At 42.8% G+C, this 27,668-nt stretch overlaps 1 protein-coding gene across 1 annotated transcript in view; it reads left to right on the forward strand.

The window, feature by feature from the left end:
• nphp4 (nephronophthisis 4) overlaps window positions 1-27,668 on the forward strand; it is a gene marked incomplete at its 5' end in the record, with an annotated part of 141,221 nt that overhangs the window by 43,912 nt on the left and 69,641 nt on the right. Inside the window, 4 exons of the mRNA XM_079166699.1 lie at window positions 3,097-3,281; window positions 6,824-6,959; window positions 26,140-26,358; window positions 26,899-27,028. Coding sequence (XP_079022825.1) covers window positions 3,097-3,281; window positions 6,824-6,959; window positions 26,140-26,358; window positions 26,899-27,028 — 670 coding nt within the window. The remainder of the gene's footprint in view (window positions 1-3,096; window positions 3,282-6,823; window positions 6,960-26,139; window positions 26,359-26,898; window positions 27,029-27,668) is intronic.

The raw sequence follows: 27,668 nt of genomic DNA on the forward strand, positions 1-27,668 counted from the left end.
CGGCAGCAGACAGAGGCGAGCGGGAGAGGAAAGAGGATAGCGAGCAAGAGAGGTAGAAAGAGAGAGAGAGAGAGAGAGAAACTGACGGAGTGAGAAAAAAGTGCACTGAAATAAATGAAAGAGAAACTCGGAGGAGGGGTGTGAGGAGAGGGATGCAGAGAACAGAAAGCAGCACTTTAACTGATGTTCTCTTATAAACAACTTTCTCCCTGTCTTTCTTTATTTTCACTGTGAAACACTTCATGGCAGACCTGTCCAACAAGAGACAAAGCCATTTCTCTGTCATCTCCCCCAGCTCTGGCTGCAGGGGAGGAAGGAGGCGAGAGTAGACAGCGTAGGAACCGACACAATCGTAATTATAATCTGGATGTCAGTGAAGGCAATTATTTACAGACATCCTGTCACACTTATGCTGCCTCTCGTCCAAAAATATTTTAGTGGGATAGGTCAATTCAAATACAAGGTAATGCTTTGCTTCAAAAACAACTATATAGCCAACATACGTACATCAGCTGTACGAAAGACAATAAGGTAAGAAAAGGCTTTATTCAGCCTTGAGAAAAATGCAGGCCAAGCTGCTTGGTATCCAATGTAAAATAAAGACATTGTGTGTGCACATCTGAATACAATAGAATAGAATAAGGGTAAAATTAGGAAACACTAGATTACATCTTGCCAGACCCACATCTCTGTTTTTTCATGAACTCAAATAAGGTGTGGTGCTCATTGACGGCTGTTTCCTTGGTTGATGACAAAATCGAGGCCAATCAGAGCTTTGTAGCCAGAATCCATACTAAACTAAACTGGCGACAAGCTTTGATGAGATCGACGCAGCTGCAAAGGTCGTTGCAAGTCGAATTACACCAACAGTCGAGTCAACCGCTAAACCGATTTTGGAGCTTTCTCAATCAAAGACAACCTGCGTCAACATTTTGGACCAAATTCTCGCAACGGGGCAGCTTGAGTGCGTCTTTTTGTGTCCTTTGAACACAATAACAAGATAGATATAGTTCTATTTTTTTCTTATGCAACACCTCCTCTTAACTGTATAGCGCACACAAAGGGATTCAATGTTTCATTTTCTCTGGTAAGTAGTACTTTTTACGGTGCATGCGGTTGAGTCTGGGATTGTGCGGGTACATCGTCGTCTTGGCACTCAGACGGCAAGCGTCAATTGAACAAAGCCTTAACCCATGTTATCCAGCTGGAGGACGGTTATGTAACACTCCCTCAGCAAAAGGAGAGCTGGCACAAGCTATAAGCAGTGCATTGCATTAGTGAGTCACCTCATCCTCTTTTAGGTAAATAAAAAGTGAACGCACTTGGGTGGACCTACAGTCTACAGACAAGGTCTTGTGATGCTCTATTTTAAAAACTTTAGCATATCAACTCTTTTTACCTGTGTGGCTTCTGTTGCTAGAATTGTACAAATGTCTAACCAACGTGGACTTGAGACGAGAGGAGCTTTCAGATATTTCTTTTAAGAGGAAAGAGAAGACGGAAGGAATCGCGTGAGCTTATGACGAGAACCCTAATCTTTCATCGGCGAAAGAAAAATATGGTACACCGCTGAGCACATATTGCCTGTTGCCTGTGAGTGAAAGAATGAGCGGCGATAACAAGAGGAGGGTAGATATGAAGAGGCAGACAGGGAGAATGATGGAGTCAGTGCAGAGCTGTAATATTAGCAGCGCAGCGAGCTGTGCTGTATGTGGGCTGTACAGTAGCCTGGCAGGCTCGGCTGCTGCTCCTGCTGTTGCTGCTTTAAAAGACAAACCCAAAGCTGAATTGATATGCTAATTTGATTGAGAAGCTGTGGGTGGATATGGAGAAGGTTTTAAGCAGCGAGAGGGACCGGCAGAGAGAGTGACAAGAAGAGGGAGCGAAAGAAAGGGAGAGTGGGAGTGAGAGATGTGATGGAGAGAGGGAAGAGGTTGAAATGAAACAAATGGGAAGGAGTGGGACGAGAGGCGAGCGCAGCGTGGCTCTGCACTTCGGGGTTGGAGAGTTTACAGTCAATCACTGAGCTGTTGTCAGTCAGCTGTGCATTATCAGTGGCAGCTGCACAGTCTCCAACAGCACCTCTTGACACATTCACTTGTTTAAAAAAAAAACATTTGTTAATTAATAAAAGCTAATAAAAATGAAATAAACATTATGCAAATAAAATATGACATACACTTATTTCAACTTAATACTCATATTTTCATATATTTTATTCATAATTACTATCACGTGTAATAACATTGTACTTACCAAAGTAATTGCTGAGATCGGGGAACTCCAAACCTCTTTATTTGGATGTAAAACTGACAACGTAAAGGGAAAAACAAGACTACAATTCTGACAGGACACTGTATGACAGGTTTTAGTACAGTTTTCAGTACCAGCTACGGACACAGTTCGGTCTGCACCAACAAATAAATAAGGTTCGATACCCAGCCCTCATATTGTTATTTTTACTGATGGGAACAACGACCGCAATTATAGCTATAAAACCCAAGTTAGAGTAAACCAGTGTTACCCTTATAAGACCATAACACATGCACTTTGGAGTCCCTAGGCATTTGATTTGACATCATTAATACCATTATGATGGTACAACAAGGTCACAAGTGAACAGGAAGTGTTTGGACTTGTATGTGGACCTTTTGTAGTAAATAAGTTGTTTGTTTCTGTCAGAGGAACTGAGTTAAGTGCCACTTATTAAAGCCTGAAAGAATTTTCAGTTAATAGGATGCTAAATGTCTCCGAAATCGAACTCATCTATTGTGTAGTAAGAAGAAGTGCAAAGTGGAGTACCACAGCCGCTATGAGAATAGTGTGAAGAGATAATTGGGAGAAGCTGTCATTGAGTCCTTGTAATTACCTCAGACTAGATCCATAGATATGCCGTCATCCTTATTGTTTGTAACAAAACATGTATTTGTATGTACAATAGTTTATGTTTGTACTTGAGATATCTTAGCGTAGAAATAGACTAGCAAACAAATAAATGCGATCAAAATCCATTGAATATATAGACGTTCTTCTTCTTGATATATGTGTGGTGTGTTTTCTGTTTGTGTTGTAACTCTTCCTCTCACTGATTCTCAGAAACAACCAGGACCAGAGGGTACTCTGAGAGCAGTCGTCATCCAGGAAAGGAGGCTTCATGTCGGGGTCCACAACGGCTGGTGTTTCCTCGACAAGCCTCAAGTGGTGGTGCTGGAGCCCCTCGCCTCGGGGGCCAGAGGCCGATCCGACAGCACCTCCAAACAGAGCGGCCTGGTCAAGGACAGGTGAGCAGAGGAAACACATGTTCAGTGAAGCTGTTACTGTCGGCTATGTGAGATGGTGGAGCAATAATCTGTTCTCAGGCAAAATCCACAGATGTCCGAAAAGTGATTTCAGGAGTGCTTATTTTTATAGTATTTCATCAGACTCTCCCGGCGCTGGTCCTTTTGCCGGTAGGCAAGTGATTGAAAGTTTATCCTGGAAAAGTCGGCACAAATGTTATTTTTCAAAAAGCTATAGGTTGGTATGAATTTCATTTGTGTATAATAGTGTTTGGGAGATGTCTGAAAAAGGTGAAACATTGCAGACCTGTATCTTATTCTTCCCTGGTGTCCATTTGCGTCATACGCTCCTACCTTCCAAGATGTACAGCATATATTTGGTGTGTTTCACTTTCTTTCTTCCTCCTTCCTTATCACACATAGTGGGTGGAGATCAGTTATTTCATACAGTGGTGTCATCGTTTCATCATATAAGGAGACAGAAAGAAATATATGAAGATGAAAAAACATATTTAAGTGTACTGTTCAGCTGTAAAGTTGTTGCCATACATTTGAAAATGCCTTAATACAACCTTTCCTTGTGGAGCTGCTTCCATTGTGCCACACTTACAGGAAGACTTAAGCACACATGCAAACCTACAGGACGTCTCTCCGTTTATTTTTTACCGCTAACAGAAAATTACATTTTACAGGTTGTGTGAAACCAAAGTTCACAAACTCGAGTTCCACCTGGAAACCTTTTGCCGTACACAATTAGCAACAGGTGCTGAGGTCAGCGCAAATATGACTGCGGAGCTGAAAAACCCGCCTGGCGAAGTTACGGAGAGAGAGTCGTGTATAAGACGAGGATGATGTGTGTCGCCGTGGCGCCACCATTGTGCGGTATCTGAATGGAAACACGCTGAAAATGCGGACGCACATTTGACGGCGTCACCAAGATGTGCCGATCACCGAGGAAAGAACAAACTGGAGCCCGACTCATTATCCCTTTTTGAAGTGGTGAAGATAAAAGAGACATTTATGTTATTTTTATTCTAAAATATAGTTGGATAGTTAAAATAAGTATGTTTTTTGTTCAGTAAGGAGAGAAATAGTATATTGTGACCACTGATTTACAGAATGGCAAACAAAAGATAACAGATTTCCCTCTCTCCCCCCATGTTTGCTGTCATTCTCTACTGTCATATAGGGATGCACCGATCAGACTTTTTCTCTGCAACACAGATACCCAAACTTTTTTTTTATCCCCAAATCTAAAATCCGTAAACCGCTCTGTGTGGACCTGGTTCAGACCAATCTACTATTTGTAAGTTATGAGGCTGTATATGCTCATCAATTCTGTCCAAAAGACCAAAAAGCTAACACAATGTATCGGTTGCTGCACGGATCAACGGTTATGTATCCATCAATTCCATGCACCAAACACTGTATAATGCCTTACATGTCCCAACCCAACCCCAGCCTCATAATTTACACACTATTCCGTGCTACACAGGCTTCCACCCTCATAAAACTGCTTTGCAATGCGTTCCAATACGTGTTAGTACTTGATAACCAATTGAGGCGGTACGGCTCCTGCTGCCTCTGCCCCTGGGTTTTATTGAGACGCCATCACAATCAATGCTAACCTTGTCAAAGTGGACGTGCTGATGTAAGTCCACAAGCGTCTGCCTTAGATCAGCAGTAAAACATGTGGATGGAATGGTTTTATGTATCAAATCAAAGTTAGAGAGGTGCAGGACCACAGCTGGAAACTGAAGCCCACCACCTGCACCACACAACACATAGACATTCTAAATCTCATATTAATTCCAGGGATGAGAAACACTTCACAAAATAAATGTATCATTTCCGAAAGTTCCAAGTATTAAGGCACACTCCGTTATTTTGTCAAACTTGAAGTAGCCACAAATTCAGCTCCTCAGATTCAGAGCTTGGTCACTGCACTTTGCTAATTGCTCGGTAGCCACCTAGGTACACCAGCTGTCACAGACATCCCACCCCGCTGGTAAATCACTGGAAGTATTTCCTAACGTAAATGTTGAGAACGAGCCAACCTTTGACCTCCACAAGTAAACAACAGCCAGCGGTTTCAATTAATGAGCTGTCAGGGCGCATCAGTGAGTCATCAAGCAGAACTGCTTTGGGTTTAAAAAATAGCACTTTTCTCCAGACAGTATGCAAAATACTACAAATCAACATTACAACATGTAACAGGAACGCATTGGAGAATAGCTGTGATGTATAGCTATATGTTGTGTTATTAAGATGCTGCTATTGGTCATCTTCATATTGTAAAGTCATAATTAGAATGCTTTTAATTGCACTGAATTTGTTATGCCTCAATGATGTCCACCGGGAAAAGTGCGAACATGTGTGCTTGCGACAGTACTGTCTGCAAAATAGGTAATTGATGAAAGCATAATGGTGTGCACACACATACTGTCAGTGGGCATCAATAGAAAAAGCCACTGCGTTCACTGGATGCATTGATTTTATTCTTCCACACCCTTTTGTCATTGTTGAGTGATTTATTTAAGCTGTGGCCCTCAGCACGATTAGGTGGAATATATATTGTACAGTTTCGTGAAATAATAACTTGTGGGTAAAAGGAATAATCCCACTATTAAATCAAGTCAAATATGCCAAAGAATACTCTGTAAAACCGTACAGATGACACACAGACAGTGAGAGATGATTGCCTTGTTTCAGTGCGTGTCTGAATCAAAATGTATTGTGTTTGCCACTTCCATCTGAGACACGAGATGATTATGTGGATGATTGTATGGGTGTCTGACTAGCTTGGGAGCGTGTGCACAAACACGGCAACGCATAATCGCCACAATCACATGCTAGCCGACAATCTGCGCTCCATTACTGTATTATACGAATAACAATCATCGCCATCGTCAAACTACGGCAAACATTATTTGTTCCGCACTTTTCTGTTTTCTGACGAAGAAGAAAGTGTTTGTGTAGAAGCTGTTCAGTGTGATAACAACAGGGTAGGCAATGATTATGATCTTTAGTTTCCTTTGGGTGCTGCCTTTGAATGCTGACAGTCTTGCGTTATGCCTGGTGCTTCAAGACAGCAGAGAGAGAGAGAGAGAGAGAGAGAAAAACAAAATCTGAAGCACTCGCTTGTTCCGTTCTCCAGAGAGTCCGTGGAGTGAAAAAAGAAAAGGCGCCCGGCCCCACCTCGTGACACGCCGGCGCTCCACAGTATGCTCCCCGACTATGGTGTATGCAAACTGTGAATGACGAATGCCGAGCGTGCTGTTCCACGGAGGCCAGTGCTTGCCAGGGAACATTCAGCAAGCGAGCGTAAATCCTCCAACACATTGACTTATTTTCTTTTCAAGGAAAAATAAAACGAGAAGACTTGAGGCATTATCATATTTGTCAGTAATGGCCTTGAAGCACATAGGTCACAAATAATAGTTACGTGTGTCCCACTGTTGCTTCTTTCCTTGCGTCTCTCTCGCTCTCTTTTAACATGCGCCCTTCACTCCTTCACTACATGCGTGTGTCTGCTCTCTCCTCAGCTCTGCAACATCAACCCTGCCTCAGACGCTGGGCCTTCGCAGCAGCTTGGAGCTCAGGCTGACCAATCATCGCGCTTTGGCAATTGTCTTCCAGCTGGAGTGGGTCTTTTCCGCTCCAATAGGCCGAGAGACGATGGTAAGAGGGATGCACAAGCACACATACTCTTTCTAAACCGTACTTAATGTTTATCCTAAACCCAGGTCCTAGCCTGAAATCAACCTTTTCGATGAAATAAAAAGACAAACCAGACCGAACCTCTTCCCTTCACTCAACTCAAACAAGCAATAATGGATGTACTAAAGACACCTGCGCACACTCGCCCTACTGTCCTCTCTTCATCCTGCCTTTGTTCTCTCATCACCTCTCTCTTGTCCTTGGAGTATCAGTCCATCCATCTCTTGCCTGTGTCTCCCAGAGGAAATTACTGAAGTCTTCCTTCGCCACAAGCCCTCTATAAACAGACAAGAGTGAAAGAACAATAGATAGAAGGATGTGAGATCGCAGTGAGGAACCAGAGGAGATCAAGTTAGGTTGCGATGATTTGACGTTTGGTCTGGTGGAGTTTATATTTGCTTTAATCTGGGGTATTTCTTAGAGACAACTTCTCAACCTCTCTCTTGAAATTTTGCACAAAGGTATAGTTTCAATAAAGGTTTCAACTTTTGAAAAAAGTGCACTTTGATCAAAAAGATACCACGTCTTCAAGAGAGGTTTGTCTTCATCTTACTCGGCAAAACGCGTTGTGTGTATCCTCAGACTCTTAAGAAATGCATTGAAGGTATTTCCTTCCTCATAAAACATTTGCAAAGCTGAGTTTTTTTAAAGTATTTTTTAAATCCTGCATTCGCTACATCCTTGTTTGCTAGCTTGCAGTCTTCTTCCTCCTCACCACCCTGAGTGTGTGCATGCTTGTGCGTCCTCGAGCAAGTGAGGTCAAAAACTCCACAGAAAGCGTTTGACTGACAGGAGTCCGACAGCCCGTCACTCTCGGCCGTGGTGCTGGTTACCGCTTGTCTCACCCCAACATTTTTGGATAACTTAGGATGCTTTGGCGTCAGTAAGCAACACAGTGGCAATGACCAGTGAACTCAAACTCCTGGTTGCCTGGGTGATGGTTGACATCATTGACTCTACAGACTATGAGCATGACTCACTTTATTCCCTTCAAAAAGACTTACTGCGTACGTCTACTGTGCAATCACTTCTGCCACTTCTGAAATGCAGCGTGCACAGGGATGCTCTTTATTTTTTTTTAGGGTTGTTCAGAGGCTTTCTGGGAATTTAAACAAGCTGTGAGTTTGATGCTGCTATTAGTTTTTTCCACTTACTGCTAGAGTGAATCAAATAAGACTTTAATTAGTATTATAATGTAGTCCCCATTGTCCCCATAAACACCTATAATTTACAAACAAGAGCCTAACTGATGAAGTGGAAACGGCATCTATGGTGGCTGATACGTAACACGAATGTGCAGTACAGAAATCAGATGATGCATCTATGAAATCTAGAAATCTAATAGCAATTTTGACTTTGCAGCTGTTTGCATTAGTTGAGAGTGAACGGCATGCAATTAGTGTTTTGGGTCGCCTGTCAATTAAAAGTGACCGACCCATTGTGTTGGTTTGTTGATAGTGGCAGATGTTAGGCTTCAATCAGAAATGTAATAATGGTCATTCATTGTTGTTCAGTGCTAATTTGGTCATTATTGGTGAGATGAAGATTGCGATTAGGTTACATTTTTTTGTAGAGCAAATATATCAAGATTACATTTTCTCTGGGAAAACCTAAACTCTCTCACTTATTTTAGTTAAGTTAGTTTAGTTTGAGCCTTGTGCGATGATGTCAATGGTCTATTAAAAGCACGTCAAAAGCTTTTGCAACAATACTGATGTGATTGAAATCCATCCATGGAGCCGATGCCAGCTGACACTGGGCGAAGGCAGGGTGCACCCTGGACAGCTCGCCAGGCTAACACATAAGAGATGCTCACATCCACAACTACAGGCTTTAGAGTAATCAGTTAACCTGAGCTGCATGTCTTTGGGCTGTGGGAGGAAGCTGGAGAGACACGGGGAGAACATGCAAACTCGACACAGAAGTACTGCCCAGCCCGGGAATCGAACCCTGGACCCTCTCACTGTGTGTAGACGGTGCTAGCCACCCCACCACCGTGCAACCCATTGAAAAATGTATTTCTCCATAAAGTATATTCATTTCGTTGAATCCTATCCTGTCTATGAATTACAAAAAACAGTAGCTGGCACCAGGTACAGACCGACTCAGTCAACACACCCCCAGGGAAGTAATTTCCCAATTCAAGCCGCACCACTTAACAACCGCTCATGGGATGGGAAAACCTCAGAAAGACGGTGGTAATTATGTGCGTGGGTGAGCCTTCAACACTTAACGCATGCCAAGGCTGGGCTCTCATTGTGTTACTGCGTGTAATACTTTATACAATCAGGGGTCACCGGATCACCAATTATAAGCAGCAGAAAAACAACCAGCCACTCGGTCATAGGAGCCCCAATGGTACATTTGCATTTATGTATTAATTCTCCCATTCTTACTTCAGCAACCACTTGACAGCTAATCGGTCTGTTGTAAATGGACACTGTTCCCCCTTTGGTTTTGTTCCATGGATTTGTTGACATATAATGGATATTATTTACGGGAAAAAAAAACGTTTTCTATTGAAGAGGTTTTTTCTAAAGCATGAAACGTATAATGAGGAGCGGCTCACCATCTTTTATCATCTTTGCTGCATACAGTTTGCCCATGTAACTCTGCTTTACTGTTTGCTACTCTATGAAGAAAAAGAACCCCTGATCTTACCATATAATGATCTGAATTATCAAGACTATCATTTTCCCAACTGGGAAGCGATATCCCTGATATCGGAAAGTTGCATTAAACACTGCTCATTCGGAGGCACACAGCTGTAGAGAATTATTAAAATTGCTTAAAATGTTTTTGCTGTTGGCACAAGATTAGACGTCAGGGGGATCACCCAAGTCTGACTGACCAACAGACTTCGCCATCCCGAGAGCTACGCTGCCAACTTGGCTAAAATTCATACGACTGCATTCTTGCAGTTAAAGCAGTTATTTCATTTGTTTGTTTGTAAATTCCCCATGAGTATTGGCTCTTCTTGTGTCATACTACTGACATAGTCTAAAGGCTGATATTTTTTAAAGTGTCTGTCTCTTGGTGGTGGAAAAACAAAGCTGGTTGTCATTGTGGGGAATGAAGTTATAAAGCCTAAGGAGTACATGTTTGGTGCATGAGACTGTAAACATTGCGTTGACAGTCAGTACACATATGTGGTGCGTGTTAAGACTCTATCAGCGCCAAGAAACTGAGCAAATGTGTCTCAGCAGTTGATCACAACTTGATCCAGGTTTCAGTTGCATTCTGCCAGCCTCTTTTCTGACAGCAAACTGCCACTCCATTGCTGCCAAGATGGAGGCAAGTGGTGCAGCTCAGCAGTGAACACAGAGGGAAGAAGGAATATGAGGAATGTGGAGAGAATCTTAAGCATCCTTAGGGCTCTGCCCATCGTCACATCTGTGCACACATGGCCAGTCTCTGGGGAAAACTGTCTGTGTGCTTGTTGGTTTTGCAAAGTTATGGCGCCCGGGCGATGCAGACCACCCTTATTCCACCCAATGAACAATCACCATTTTCAAACGCCACTTTTTTGTTGGAGAACTGGACATTGGTCTTGGCTGTTGGTCTTATTTTTTCCTGACCCTGCCAGATGGTCTGTTACACAGAACCATCTGAGAAGCCGTCATTGGAGACGGACGAGGGAAGTCACTTTCAAGAAATACTTGGCAGGTGATTGGATGAACCATCTGTCAATCAAATTCTTACTAAAGCGAGTCGGGAGAAGATCGAATACATATTTTCCGTCGAGAAAAAGCCTTCAGTGCCATTCTTTGCTCTTCTTTGAATTAAGAAATACTCTCCAGTTCTGATATAATTGATATAATTGCCTCTCCATGTTGCCTCTCTTCGCATCACACTCACCTAAACCACGTCTCTAGTTGCTGGGTAGCTTGTTTCAGACCATAACTCATCAACTTATGGCCTGGTTTTCAATCAAATTTACTGTTGAGGTTCATATTCCCCAGAGGATGAAGCCTAATGTTTTTGATGACCTCCTGATCCTTTTTCTTGTACCACCACAGGGCCAACATTTCTACACAGAAAATATCAACATCTAAAGGGCAGATTGTCATTCAATTTGGAGCACATTCATGCTCAACAATTTTTGAACCTTTTCCCATTTGGACACTTGATGAGCTCTCCTGGTCCGCCTACCAGCTGTATTCCAAAGAAATATCAACATTTCACACAAGATAGCTCTAAATCTAATTGACAGATTGCCATGAAATTTTATTTAGAACACCCATGCTCCCTATGGGATGTATTGTCTTCGCTTTAAGTGGAAAAAGTTCACTCAAAGCTGATAGAAACCATCAAACTGGTATCTGTCTACATCATCCTAGAATAGCTTGGCAAAAAGTGTTGTGTGGGTGACCAAAAAAATAGATCTCCTACCTCACTCTACTTCACCACCTTCGCCTTCGCTGGCATGAATGTTTGATGAGGTGAGAGATATTTAGCAGGTGGAGAGTAATTCCTGTCTGTGTGTGGGAGTGGAGAGTTTGTGTGCTGATGTGTGCACATGTTGTTTGTGAGTGTTAATCCAGAGCCCGACGTGTCTCGGGTGTTGACTGATAAGGGTTTGATACATGATGCCTCCTGAACACGGCGGCAGCCGCCCGACACCCTTAGGTGCATGTTTCAGTGGGTTGTACTATCAGCAGACCGCCATAACTTCAGTTTCTGCATCTTCGGTTACCAAAGCGAGTGTGATGGGACAGTGTACCCGTCCCTGCGCTGAGTCACAGCTGTCAGACATGTGATGCTCCTGAGGTGTTATAGCTGTGTTGAGCCGAGGTGTGCCTTCAGGGCAGGCAGCTGCACACTGTCAACAGCACTTCACAGCACTCGACACCACTTGTGAACAACAAATGTGAGGGTTCATGTCTGATTGCCCCCCCACAACCAACTCTGAGGCTGGCCCTTGTGGAATTGGGCTGGTATTTAAAGCTGCAAAAATCAATCCAGTTGCTCTGGCCTTTGACTCTTGAAGCCGTTTAGTCAAAAACCAGACATGTCAATACTTTGAATATGGCAGAGTAGAACTCTCGCCCTGGTATGTACAGCTGGATTCTAATGTGGAATTATGGTATTTAATATAGGATAGTACTTTATCAACTATGGAGGCAGACATTAGGTGTTATAGCAGCTCAAAAACAGACAAGATAAAGATACAGAACCGGTTGAGCAGAGAAAAGGACAAAATAAGTAGAACTACACCATAAATGAAAATTGCGATGTACAGAGATGCAACACTTGGGGAGTAATCTATGTGAAATCCAATTTAGAGAGTACAATAGCCTAGGCCAGTGTACATAAACATGGGTTGTGCACATTGATGCAGTATATGATTATAAAAAAATAACTTAACCAATAATGCATTTTTCTGAGAAAATATACATTTGCGGCTGTTTACACAATTTAATAGTATATAATACAATAAAATGTTTAGTAATATAATGGAGTACAATACACTTCATAGTGATTCAGATTCTGAAGAAAATGTACATGCTGATAATTTACAGTTTCAACATGTTGAGTCTTTTGAGTTTTTGAATGGCTGTGTATAGTTTTAATAACTGAGGATGAAGATATTAAAGAATTTTAAGTTGTACTTGAGGTTGAAGCTCTGACAGAAGTTCAAGTGGCAGCTGAAACATAATGGCTGAAAGAAGTAGAAAGAAAAGTCATTTAAAGTTAAGTGAAGAGTGAAGTTTAAGCGATGAAAGGATTTGAAGTGCAAGCAATGAACCGTAATTAAATAAAATTAATATACACATAATGTACTGAAATATTTGTGTCATTCCTCCGAATAACCTTCTAGGATTCAATAATAATATAATTGGCTTTGTTGTGCGTCTGTGTGTGTGTGTGTGTGTGTGTGTGTGTGTGTGTGTGTGTGTGTGTGTGTGTGTGTGTGTGTGTGTGTGTGTGTGTGTGTGTGTGTGTGTGTGTGTGTGTCTTCACCCAGGAGTGACACCTTGATGGAGTACTAAACCTGCTTTCTCTCATTTCCCATGCTGCACTGCCTCTGACTGTATGCATTGCCACTAGATGGTGCTGTGTAGTGCAACTTGAAGGAGAATCCTCTGCCTACAGGGCCGTGCTCGGATGGGTGGAGGGAATGAGCATGCAGACTGCCTTACTGTTGTTCGCTGATTAAATAGAATTATGTCGTTTGATGTATTCTGAGGGGGCTAAGGTGGGTGCAAAGAGTAAAACAATTTTGTTGAAATCCCTTCTCTTTTAAAACACAGCCATCGCAATCCAGAGGCAATCACTCGGTGCTCTGAGACTGCCTACATGTCTCTTCCTCGCTGTGTTGAAAAGCCAGTCTGGTTCTCACTGTAAGACAAAGAAGAAGTAGATGGCCTCTTTTTACAAAATTGCCGTCGTTGCCTTTGGTTATGAAGAAAGAGAACCATGCTGTGTCGTCATTTGTTCTCTTTGGTATTTTTGATTTGAGTTATTATCGGGTTGCTCTTTCTGTCTTGTCTTTCTTGCCGCCTACTGTCTCTCTCTGAGAGCCTTTGAGCGGACTTCTTTCATGCTCCTTAGGAGCAGTCAGAAGGACGGAGATAACAATTTAAATTAAGGAGGCTGGGGAGAGGAGAGGAAGTGGGAATTTGACTGATAGGCTGTTCTCAGAGGTTGTCTGAGGTCAACGAACTTCAAATAATCAACTTTTCTTTCAGTCCAATGTCCACTTCCTGCCATCTTGCTTTCATTTGCATTTTTGCTATTTCCTGCTCTGTATCTATTCTCTCCCTTATCAAGGGGCTCTGTTGCATTACCCAGCATCCCTCTGTGCTTAGTCTTTGATGGGCTGCACATGCGGAAACCCTGTCTTCCCGTGTCCACTCCAGCTACACTTTTCCACATCACTCTGCCGCCGATTGAAGGAGAAACCTGAAAAAACAAAGACAAGGTGAAAGTATATTCGAGAGTTGCAATTACTATGTTCAGTGATTATCACGCCCCAAAACAATAAGATGATGGTTGCCTTAATTCCCTTGCATCTCCTGCCATATTATTACTGTAATTGCTTGTTTATGTACTGTACCGAGTGGTAGTTTGAAACATGGTATTAATTGGATATGACGATATAATATCACAGTTTGATTTATAATGATAGTTCAGCCTGTCCACATAAGGGATTTAACGAACGCTGGGAGGTAAAGTGCGGTGCACTTGACACAACTTTGATTGAACGGTGTAAAAACAAATGAACAGATGGAAACAGCACAGATTTGTGTGAATGTCCACTTAGTTCCGTAACAATTGAGATGCGTACATAGAGCAGAACCGTTATGCACAGCTTTGTAAATCTGACGAAAACCAGGTGTATGCATGTATTCTGCCTATTTGTGTGTCGACAGAGATTTAGCCTTGATCCTTCACAGAGTTTTATGTGTCAGGCCCCACTGGTCAGTGGACAGCTGGAGAAACGACCATCCACCAAAAGAGACCATCCTTGAGTAGAGACGGGGCGTTACAATACCTCATACACAACCACCCTGTTATCATGTCAAGGGCAAGAACACAAGCTTCCATGTTCAGAACCATTCATGACTTAACACCACAACAGATTGTTGTTTTTATTTTTTGATAAACTGACCCGACAATTAGTTGATTTTCAGAGCTACATTCTAAATCTGATACAGGAACGATCCGTCTTTCATACGGTTTCTAAGCGCATTGATAAGAGCAAGTGTACTTGTGAAATATTGTGACCCTTTCGATCACTTTTCGCTCAGTTCCTTGACATACACATCTATTCGAGTAATGAAAAAGTGGTGTCTATCATAGTACATCATGCATTCAGTTATCCACTCAAAGGTGTAAGTGGACGCCTTCAACAGTACATGATTTACTCACCGTGAGAAGCCTTGGTTCACTGACAAATGACGCGAGGCGACGGCAGCTCTCCTAATTGTTGTCTGTCAGCACCAATTTTTCGTAAACTTCATCCGAGGCATCTCAGGCCTCCCCCTTCCTGCCGATCGCATCCTCTCCCCAACCACCGTTAGCCCTGCGCCTCAATTCAGCAATGTAACACAGTTGCATACAGCTTAATGCAAGACGATGGGGGCTTATTGTTGTCTGCCTTCCTCCGCTGACAAGCACTAGCTCATCGCTAATGGAGGGGCCGGTCCAGGGGAAGTGGAAGCACGAGGCGCTGCTGGCCCGAGCGGCTTTGTCCTTTTGCCAGGAAACAATTTGTCGGGAGGCGTGACAGCTGCAGTCATCCAAAACACTGACACGGGGAATGAGTGACTGCTCGTGGGTCACAGCCCCAGAAGGATGGAAGCAAAGCAGATAGACGGAGGAACAGAGGGGAAGGGGGGGGGGGGGGGTCGTGTCGAGAGGAAATACTCGGTTTCATCCTCCTACTAACCACCGTTGCGCTTCTTAGAGACTGTCAAACGGGAATCACATCCTCGGAACAGTAATTGGCGACTCTCACGAGCTGTTACACCACAGCAAACTTGTGTTGCTGGGAAAGGATTGTCGTCGACAGTTGTGATACGTTTCACGCACTACAATGGGTTCGCCGTAATGAATGTGTCACCGGCGTCATGTTTTCGCGTTGCGTCACCTTTGACCCCGACTGGGCTCGGTGAGTGGCACAGTCGATTACTCGGCGTCTGAGGAAGTGTAACCATTAATGCATAACCTTTAAACATACTCACTGTTTTGCCCTCTACTGAGCTTTCATCTGGATTATATGCAGACGCACGGCTGAATTTGGCAGCTTGCCTGTCTCTCATATGCTATATAAAGCAACATTCCAGCTCACAGAAAACACGGTCATCAGTAAGATGTTTGTTGTGATGGTCGCCTACAGAACTCATTGGGCCGCATTCATGAATGTTGTCTTATTTTCTGTCCGTGGTTTGATTTAGAACTACAAACCAGAAACATCTGTCAGCTGTCAGAGGGGCGACAGAGAATAATTTCCAAATAACTGAGACTGATGAGTGCAGTGGATACAGAACTCATGGAGACATTTTTCATACATTTTCACATATTCTGAAGTGTGACTGGACACAGATTTGCCAGCACTGGAAAACATCCTGCTGCAATATATCAGGCATCAAGGTCAGGCATGTGGCAATATGCTGCATCAGTGATGGAAAGCTTTTTAGTTGACGGTGACTTGATTTAATGCAATGCAGCATTTGAAATCAAGCAACTTACAGGACTCGTAGACGGCACTGCTTTATGCCTACGAAAATGATAAAAATACTACTCCAGATGGAATATTTTGTAATGGTAATTGTGTTCTATTTAATTGATAGACGAGACTTTGCCCCCTTAGCAGCTGTTTCACACAGTGGTTGACAGAGTTGCAGTTGCCGCTTGTCTCTGTACCTTTTAAGACCGGTAAAGTCACTCTGTCGCCTGATACGATGTAATAATTAGAACATATGGGAGGATTTTGTACAACGCCTCCAAATAAGCTGTAAACACTCAGTTTTCCCTCCTGGCTCCCTTACAGTCAAGATGGCAGCAATAATAACACAAATGGGGATTTATTCATCTGATTTTTGTGCTACACATAAGTGGATCATAACATATCTGGTGTGGAATTTATCTGCAGATGCTCCGGTTCAAAATGTGGCAAAAGTTTTCCTTGGATTTCAGTTTTTGAGCCACAACGAAGGACAAAATATGGCCTGCAACAGGCGAGATAGTGCTTGTTTTCAGCCACGCCAACTGCTGGAAATTCCTGTTCTACTGAAGCAGCCGTTGATCACTTGCGGCTCCTATCGGCCGGTTTAAGTAGAATCAAAATACAGCAGTCTGTGACGTTATAAAACAATCAATAAAATGTGCTTTTTTTTAATCAAATATTGTGAATCCCCGCAAACACAAGAGATCCTGAAGCATATAGTCGTAATGTGCACAAAAAATATTAGGCTGACGGGTCCAGTGGTATGCAAGATTAGTCGTGGACAGACAGACAGATGCACACAGGCATGCACACACACATGCACACACACACGCACACACACACACAACCAAATGCATGATCTCCCTCCAGGCTTACGCCTGGCAGAGATAATTAGAAAATGAATACGGAATTATTCACTCAGTTGTATGTTGAACATTCTCCTGTTAATATTGAGTCTACTGCGTACATATTGTTGACTCTTGACCCCAATGGCTTAGTGATTGCGATGAAGAATCTTACGCGAGCGTGCGTTACGTGTGGTGTTCGACAATCTTTCCATTAGTTGAGATGAACGACAAATATCACCTTCTTAATGATCTATTCATTCCTCTCTGTGTCTCACATGTCACTGCCGGGGGGGAGATGGAAGATAAACAGTATGTGGAGCAGTGACATGGCCAGTGGCTGGGTTTATTAAAGGTGTCGGTGTACAGCTTCTCCTCTGTGCCGCGGACACTTGTTTGGATTTTAATTGGCTCGCCGACAGGTGCAGGCTGTATAGATTGCTGTGTGCTTTTTCCTGTGACTTCTCTTAAGTGTCTGTTTGTGTGTTGCTGTGTGCAGTTATTGTGGGCCCCTGCAGGCTTTAATGATGTTTTCTGAATGAAAAGCATCTCGTGAAGCTTTCCCCAATCACATGCCCATTAAAAAGCCCTCTTTACCATGACACTGTCCCCTGACCTTATGAACCCTTCCCTTGGTTTGAGTTTCCTCGACTATTTATATTACATGACATGTGTCGACAGAGCCCCTCCCATTGGAGGAGACCCTCAAAGATAACATTTACATTTGTGCTTGCTTCTTGATCTGAAATGTCATACAAATGTTAATTAAATGTTAATCAAGAATCTTAAGCACAGTAATGTCGCCATGAATTGAAGTGATATATTTAGCTGATTTGTGGCCTACTCCGGAGGTCATTCCTCCCTGGAGGCCCCCCCCCCCCCCGCTTCCTTTTTTTCACAACGAGAAGAGAAGTTGAGGTTAAGGCAAGGGAGGGCTAGATGCCGCAGAGACAATATTTTGCCCGCCTAATTAAAATGAATGTCAGCTCTCTGCCCCACTGCGAAGTGCATCAATCCCCCCCTGCGATGGGCCCAGAGTGAGTCTTGCCCCGTCAGTGCGTGCCAGCAGTGCTATCCTTCTCCAGACGGCTGCATCGCCCCGGCAGCCAGAGAGGCAACGGCGATGATGTTTGCCGATCTAATGGTGGCCGTGTCGATGGGAACCTCAGACTGAGGCCCAGACCTAAATGATTTTTATTTAAAACAGCAGTCGTATAAAGTGGTCAGGGGGCATTTTGGGACCATTTGAGGCCTGACCAGCTGTATCACATTGTGTTTCAGCTGCCCACTGTTCCACATAGCAAGTTACAACAAATAGAGTACAGTTTTTGGATGGTAAACGGTGGCAAAAATGTTAAATGTCAGTCAGAATCTTGTAAGCCTGGCGGTAATGCCTTCCTGTCGTTCGAGACTCAACAAGGGCGCTTGGCTAAAACGTTTGTGTATTTGTTCTCCTGTGCCCTAAACCATTAGAGTTCCACCATTGGTAACGCAGCAGTCCTTTCAGCTCTCCAGCACCTACTCTAACGCAGGAAAATGTCGTGATTTAAAAGGGTTCATTGCAAATCTGAAGGCAATATACCTGAACATTCAGGTTAGGCCTTTGATATCCCATTTATGTATTCCTATATTTATGTAGAGGAATGTGTATTACTTCCCCCTCAGTAACTTGTCTTCATGCTGGGGTAAATAGATGCAAAATGTCACAGATCAGATTGCATGTGCAGACCAGATAAATAAAGCGTTCAACTCTAACAGAGCTGTTCTATTTTGTGAAATGTGCTCGTGCAGTGCAGATGAAAATATCATCACAAGATTAATTTGGGACTGTAGGGATGAGCTATTATGTTCACAGATTTTCATGGAAAAGACAGTCGTCGCCGTACAATGCGCTCCTAATCCTGCACGTGCACCTCATGTCATTTACTTTCAGCAAGTGATTTGTCATCTTTTTCGCATTATCATTACCTTCAGGTGATTTGAATTTCAATCTGAGGGGGAATGCATGGTATGCTGCTCTGATGAGGGATGGATAATCATCTCGGGTACTTTATATTACTGCTCTCAGTTAAATGCATGCCTATATTTTTTAAATGAGGAAGCGTCTGGCGCTGAAGCCCAAACTAGGCTTTAGTAATATGTGGTTTGAAGGTGAATATGTCTTTCGGTTTGTGGTACTTTTCTCTACCTACACTGTAAAAAGACTACGATGGTCTGGCCATGCTAGGCATGAGGCTGTAAAGCACATTAAAAGTAAGGGTGAGATCCAACTGAGATCCTTAGTGATAGCTGGTGAAGTAAATGTAAAAATGGCAGTGGTTGTCATGTTTAGCAGGTCGTGCTTCCCACATTCAAGGTCTTGGTTTACTGTGCTAGCAAGCACAGATCAGGCCGATGGGAATGACATTATGTTTTGCAGGTCATCATGTTTTGGGCCTGATGATGGTGCAAGAGGAAGAGTGATGGGATCATCAAAGTTCTTACAATTCACCCTCTGTAGAACAGATGTCTGTTTGACATTTCATGACATTTTTTACTCCGTACCTAAAATGTCAACCTGCTGGTGGCGCTAGAGGAAAAGTCAGGGGATCACCAAAGTCAGGAGGATCATTGGGAGTCCATGAACCTTTGCACACGATTTTACGCCAATCCGTCTCGTATTTGTCGAGATCCCAACATCGACCGACCTACCGATCCTGAGCAATCAATTGGTCCTTGTCTAAACTGTTACTTTCTTCAAAGCACATACAAATACGTTTGAAAAAACAATACAATCAAATAAGTCTAAATCCAAAATTAGAAATGGAATGATTTTTTTAAATTACATGTGCAGTTCAACTATCATCGCTATGCACAACCACTTTAATAGACGAGCATCCAGCTACAGATGAAAAGTGTTCACATTCACAGTAAATTGTCCGGAGCAGTGAACACGTCTGTCATGAACATCTCCTTGAAGTTTTACCATCAATGAGGGCAGGATCTGAGACGGAGCGCAATTCGTCCCGATCCCTATTTGGCCTCGGTGAGCTGAATAGAGCACAGTATATAGCCTGCTGGGTTCATTTGGACGACTCGTGCAGATGGATGAAAATGTGAGTGGTTTAGTGCTCTTAAGTTAATGATCTCGGTGCATGTTCCCTCACTTCCTCCAGGGCGTCTCATTGTGGAGAATAAGTAGCGGGAGATGTGGGGCTGGTGCCTGTCACAGGGTCTTGGCTGAAATAATGAATAGAACACCCCAACAGACTGAGGTAATAGTAATAACTGTGAGACTCCGTCTCCCATCAATGCCCACGTCCCCTTAATTTAGGATTAATTCCTGCTGTACTCGAGAAAGCCCTGAGTCGCTGTATGTCCTGCCATTTACTTTGAGCTTCTCCAAAACTGTGTTGCTGCAAACCGCCTTATTTCAGCTTATCACAAACTTGGCCTTTTTTTTTTTTTTTAGTACAACAGCAACAGCAGCTTTGAATTGCAGTTTCTAAAATGAGTGGTGTTTTTACTTTCATGTATGAGAACAGGCCGTTCCTAGCCTTTTCAGTTGATAAGTGGTGCTGAATAGGACTGGTTGTGTCTCTTCTTCCAGTTCTTCTCGTCTGTTGGGAAATGGGGTTTCTGCTGTCTTTGATATGCAAAATTTGCCTTCTGTCATCTTTTGATAATTTCACCTTTTTTTTATTTTCCATCTCCCCAAAATGTTTGCTGATTGCTTTTCTTGCTCCAGGTTAGACATGAGATCTTTGCTTCCACCCCGTAGTGTGTCTGACACTATTTTTTTTTTTTTACATTTGTCTTGAGATGCTGCAGCATTATATATTTTGCACTTCTAAACAGGGTTGATGGATTCTTCCCTTAGAAAACGCTTTGCCATTTGGAGCAATTATGTGTGCAGCGACATCGCCTGTTATTGTTTTCAGTGCAACTCCGTGAAAAAGTTTGCTGCTTCCTTGTTTTTGCCTTAGGCTACTGTTTCTCCCAAGTGCGCTATTGAAACAAGTGCTTGGCTGCTCTCTTTGTGAAAGTTAATGACTTTTATTTAAAATATAGCTTTTGACACTCGAATCAACAGTGTAATCACACTTTGGAGAAATTGGCTATTGATCACCGTGCCCTGTCCGACATAATGACCGGTGCCGAAGCAAGCGGTTCTAAAAGCAACTATTTGTTTTAAATGGAAAATTCCCGGATTAATTGAACTGTTTCCTGTCCAAAACACTGCAAGAGCAAATACAAATCATTCTTTATTTCCCCTGAAATATAATGCCATTGATTTGATGTCTCTTTGCTATCACAAGCAGGCTTTGCAATTGATTAAGACTCACTGAGGTACTGTGGTGCTCAGAATGAGTGGATGCGTCTGACCCTCTGGGCAACTTTCCTCTCACTGAAAGCCTTCAACACATGCATACATCAGCTAACTACCTCCTACGGCACTGTGTCCTTGCCGCAATTCCATTAAACCACCTACGCTCGCATGTGGATGCAACACTGATCTCCGCTGACGTGCGAGCCGGAGCGTTGTGGACTGTTTTTTGTCCGAGGATTACGTGCATTGTGTGAATATTCTGCCGGGCTGTGAATGAATCTATTATCCCGGTTTGTTTACTCGAACCGCAACCAAAGATTCTCTTTGAGATCCATTCAATCCTATTGTGTGTCAGCCTGAGCTGTCAGCGCTTCATGCAGTCCATGTCTGGATCACACTGTTCCGAAGCACTTTAAGAAACCACTGCACTGAAACCATCATCGTGATCCATGTGGCTGCCAGCTTTGCTGGTCTAAAAGGGAATTTTTAGTTTGCGCTGTGCATGTTTTCCTGCTATTGTCAGAAGTTAAAAAAAAAAAGAAAAAAATCCTCCATTTTGACCATTAATAAGTTATTACTTGTCTGTTTGATCCCAGTCGTGGATGTTAACTTCACACGAGAAGATATGGGCTGAAACATTATGTCGATGGGTGTTTTGGCTCACAGTCCTTTTCATCCTCACTCGCACTCACTTACCGCAATTTTTGAACATCGAGTCATTCTCCGTTTCCTGTGATTGGGAGACTGAAAGTGTGTGTGATAGGCGTCGAGTGTCGGACAGATAAAAGCTCTTTCCTAGGCTGCAGGTGTCCCGGTAAGAAGAGGCCCCTTGATTGCCCCTTTTGTCTCCCTCATTGTCACAGAGCTCAGCCCGCCGTTTCTGCTCCCAAATCATCCCAGCAACCGAATACATTCATTGAATAAAACAAGAAGTGTGTCATGTGCTCGATATTCCTTTTGCTCTTTCCCTCGCGTTCTGTTAGGAGCACAGAGAGTGAGTGCAATAAATAGGAAAGGGACACATTAGATATATCCCCTCACGATCTATACAGATCGTTCTCAAGTTGGATCCTTTTTCTCAAAATCACCACTTTGAAAATAGTCTTATTTGATTGAGTTTTTCGTGCAAAAGCATCGTATTAATTCAACCCCATGAGATGGAGAAACAGGCAATGCCTCAAGGGGGAATTTGCTGCTATCTGTTTTATGGCTGCAATATATTTCTGGAGTTACAGTTCAAATAAATAGCTGGTAATGTCTTGTGTGCTACTTGGGGGTGAAATTATCGTCTGAAACCAACTCTCTCTTGAGAGGAATGGGGTATTGATCTGCATCCGGAGCCGCTTGAAATGTGGGAAGCTTTGAAGAGATGTATACAACAGATATGTAATGATTGGACTATGTTGCACTGGCAACACAATACGACTGACCAATTTATATGTATATTGTTTTCATAGCTGTGGCGCAAATCACACAGACGAGGCCGACGGCATTCTGAAGAAATTGTTCCTTTCCTCAAAACAAGGGGATGGCATGTCTTTAACCTTTACACCTTTAGCTCCCTTGATTCCTGCCAAAGTCCACTATTAGTTGTAGTGTAGTGTAGTGTGTGAAATGTCAGCCCCATTATCTGAACACTTGACTTTAGGCTTTGGTAGCAAGCTAACAGGACAGCGAGGCTACTTCGCACAATAATCTGACATTTTGAAACTGCCCTCAAAGACGAAGACAGCATTGGTTGTGAGCTGTTTTTTTAATTTCATTTACCTGACAGGGACTTCTTGTGGCTATGTTAATAATTAAACTTCATTTATTCCCTACCTCTAACCAAGTATTAGTACCATGGCAATAACAACAAACCGCTTTCATCATTTAGTTTTGAATGTTTGCTCCAGATGACAGATATTCAGTTCTATTTGGCAGGAAAGGATTCTGCGGAGCAATAATAAGTCATTTAAATCAACAACCAGGAAATATTACACACTCATTAGAGTAACGGTGATACTCTGATGTTGTCCTGTGCTGTGTGAATCTCCATGAATGGGACTGAATGAGCCCAGAAACCTCTTGCAAACAGCCGATGTGGTCTGTTTGCGGTGTTCATTTAGTCTCCCCTTCAGTTGCAATGTCATACACCACTCGAGTGTTCCTCCTCTTTGGGGATCTACTACTACAGCTGGGGAACTACTGTATCTCACTATGAACTGTCCGGTTTCTGTGGGCATGTGTGGTGCCAGTGAAAAATTGAATACAAAAATCAATAAGTAAAAACTTATTTTTTCTTCATCCGTACACTCCTTGTGGAGGTTATTGGAAAACTGTTTTTGTCTATTGCATTATTTAGCCTTGTGAAGACTCTTTTTCTGGCCACTGTCCTCTCAGCTGTGCTGCTGAAAGGAAAAGGTGATTCTGAGGTCAATGACAGCTGAGTTTAAAGTTCCAAGCCTGGCGTAAACTTTGGGGAAACAGGCTCCTCCCCTCTTGGCTGTTAGTATTGCCGGTGCTGCCATCCCAAACCTGGACCGACCATAAAGAACTGCAAATCAACCCCATATCTGGCAGTATACAAACCCGAGTCAGACCCAGAATTTGAAGGATTAATACAAATAGTTTTGAATGTTCAGATTGGTGCAACGGCCCGTGTTCGATTCCAGCTTTGGGACCTCGGCTGCATGTCATAACCCTCTCTGTCTCCCTTCATCTATCAAATGAAGGTGAATGTTTAGATCTTATGGTGCTGTTTCATTCCGTTGAATTACTGACATTGGGCTTGAAGCACACTTATAGAACATCTCTGTTGGCACATTCTGTTTCAAAACTACTGCAGGCAGCTCCTGTTTTCCATAATACCACCCAACGGACACGGCATGACTTTTATAATGCAGGCTGTAGTTACTGTATCTGAGTGATGACCTATAGCTTGGGATTATGGTATTGCATGTAGAGAATGTGCTCAGGGGAGTTGAGCATTGAGTGAACCATTATATGCTCCACTTTATCTTGAAACGATGTGGACTAGCAGGCTCGCTGTGTATTCTATATGCTGTCCCATCTATGATTGATTACTATTGTCTGAGGCTGACCAGCTCATTAATCGATTTAGCAAAACCTTCGAGTCCTCTGTGGATCATTTAAAACAACATTTTATTTTTTACTTTCACTGGTATGGTTGCAGTAGAGGTGCTATGGGACTGATTGTAAATCACAACCAAACACAGCACACTGTAAGTGTGACCCAGTAATCCCCTAATGCATTGACCATATAGAAATGTCAGCGTTGGTTATACACAAAACCACTGCAACACATTCCTTTCAAAGCTTTGTGGTAAATACAACCTATTTTCACATTGCCCTCTAAATTATTCACATGATTAGTTGAGTTCTTAGTGATTTAGTTACAGTAATATGGCAAATGATGTATTGGTTATTTAAATGTCCACGCCAGTAATGTATATATATTTCTTTGTCATTCTCCTGAAAATGTCTGGAGATGCAGTAACTCCTAATCTTCTGTATAGTGGAGGTTTTCATTGGGCTGCAAAGTGCTGCTGTTACATGCTGTCATCAGAATCCCTGATGCTGCAATGGCACCACCCGTGTCTCCTTATGAAGGGGATAGTGTGGAAGAAGTAATTGCTTAAAGGAAAACAGCACTTCCTCTGACAGCACCCCACCCCTTCCACTCTGAGTTTGAAACTCAGTCCCTCCCTCACTTTTAGTTTGTTACTTGTTTGTTTTTTTAAAATCCTGTGCACCTGACTGCAAATCAATTTTCCCTTCTTGTAAAAAAAAAAGAAAAAAAAAGTGACTCTACAAAAGTGAACTGAAAGTTAATTAACAAAATTGGATATTACACAAACTTTTCAAACCCATCCTGCAGCATTATCCACTCTTCCATTGGTGGTCCATATGTTTATTATGTTCCAAACTAAATTCACAAATTGGCATTTTTAGGGTTTCTGGTTATGAAACGTGGAGTGTGCCACTGACCCAACACATGGCTCCTGCCAACACATGTCAGCTGTACAATCAGAGCTCTTGCTGCTGCTCTGTGGGTTGGACTTGGTGTTTGCGTGAGGCACACAGCATGCAAGAATGGCAGCAAATGTTTTAAATAAAGCCATCCTGAAATAGAACCTTACCAATAGCTTTGTGTTTACCAATGTGTGTGTACATAGTGGTGAATATGTGCAGGCAGCCAATCTAGTGTCAGTCCTGGACAGGGAATTTTCTAACGTACCCCAACATGATAAGAAAGTTACAGCGGCTAACTAAAACAAAGCGTCATTACTAATCAAACTGTTAAATCCATTCCTTGATCTTGTGTTTTTGGTTTTGGAAAGGCAATTAACAATGATACCACCCTCCAAACTCTTATGTGCTTATACGAGTATCGCAGTAGTACAATAGTGAAAGTGCAAAGTCAAATTTGAAAGCATTTCACAATTCATTTTGTGATTAAATAAATGGAGTAATGAATTGGTAATTTCTACTATATTTGATGTATTTTGAATTTGAGTTAATGCTCTGCTATATCAAATTGATCAATGTATTAATTGCCTGTAATTAAACACTTTAATTATTCCAGTGGGACACTATATCTATATCGTGACCATGGTGACATCGAATGCAGGCCAGATCTGAAAGCAGAATAGGAGTACTGCTTTGCCCTTTATGCTACTCTAAATATTGATACATTACTCCGTGGGGGTTACGAAAAGGCTAATCAAGGTTGTTTCCATATATGGAAACAGTAATAATCACGTCAGTGTCTGAATGTCCTCTGATCTTGTGTCTTTTTCCGTCACGCAGCTGTCTGCCACCTCCACGTCCCGCGCGGCCTTCTTGCAGTGCCTCCGTTGGGGGATTTGGTGCCCCTTCCAGGAGCCGGCTGACTGGAAGGGGGAAGAAATACAGCTTGTTCTGCAAGGTGGTGCAAAGCCAAACCCTCACGGAGTCATGGTCTACAGCACAGAGATGTCTGCCAAAACTCAGAGCACTGCGCCACTCTCAGCTCCAGGCTCAGCTCAGGTAACACAAGAGGCACAGAGGCATGTCTTTGTCGGAGAGGAACAAAACGCAAAGAATGTGTTGGTGTGAAGACATTGTGCTGTTTTCGGCACTCTCACAGATGTTTCCCTGAAGGCGAAAACTCTCATATATTTTAATTGGGTTTTTTTTTTTTTTTACATAATGTGGTGCATTAAGATAAGTTGTCTTTATTGGTAGGCCCTCAGACAGTACAAAGGCAGATGATGACATCCTTTTAAAGCTCTGCACTGTAAATCATCATCACGGTCTACGGCACACGTGTAGACAAATGATTGTCTGCAAGTCACATCTTTTTAGTGGCAGCATCAGACATTTCAAAGTCACTTTTCGCACCTTAGCTGTGAATTTTCACACAGCTCAGATATTAGAAAACAACTACACGTCACCGACACATATCTCCTTCTTCTGCTGCTATCTCATTCATTCCAGATGTGTCCTTCCCTACATAATCCGAACTGTTAATTCTCCGACACTTTTCTTTTGTTCCTGAAATGTGTGAATCTTTCTTCTCTCGCGGAGGCGAAGGATACCATAACGTTTCGGCTGTCGTCCAGTCTGGAAAGGAAGGCATCCAGCCCAAAGGCATCTCTGAGGACAAAGCAGGAGGATGTGTCCCGTCACAGAAGATCACCATCATCACCTTTACAGGGTAAATATCTTCATGTAAGCCACAATGGCTCGTTAAGCACACACAATAAAAGGAATAGGAGCAAGCTGATATAAAGGGGTTTCTCTCAAGATGAAGGCTCTTAGCTGCTCTCTGCTTAAAAGGAACCACATTTTTGTTTCTCTTTCTTGTTTATTTATTGGACCAGAAAGTGTGTGGCCTGTTTTGGCAAATTGTTTTTCTGGGCACGCCTCAAGTGTGCGGCAACACCCAGGTGGAATCAGCCAAAGTTCTAAGCAGCAAACTAGCCTGTCTTCTGCATGCGATGCAGCCCTCACCTCTGCGGTGTTATCTCAATTGCACCTCCTGCTCTCTGCATGATTAGCACATTTAACGGTTGGGGTCTGAGGGGAATAAACACAAAGTGCGAGGAGACGACTTTGGCAGTCCATTAGGACCTTTTGAACTTGAACAAGCATTGCTTGGCATCTTCATGCTGACGTCTGCTCCGGAAGAGGAACTTTGGCCTGAACATAGACAATGACACACGCGTTCTTTCAGGACTAAATTGTGCTTTTAGAGGCAAGTACGACTAACACACGCCGTTAGGCCTCGGCCCATAGCTAATTAATTTAGTCATATAGGACTCATGCACATATTCTCAGATAATATAATGTAATGA

Source organism: Pholis gunnellus (genome assembly GCF_910591455.1).
Source record: "Pholis gunnellus genome assembly, chromosome: 2".
Taxonomy (NCBI): domain Eukaryota; kingdom Metazoa; phylum Chordata; class Actinopteri; order Perciformes; family Pholidae; genus Pholis; species Pholis gunnellus.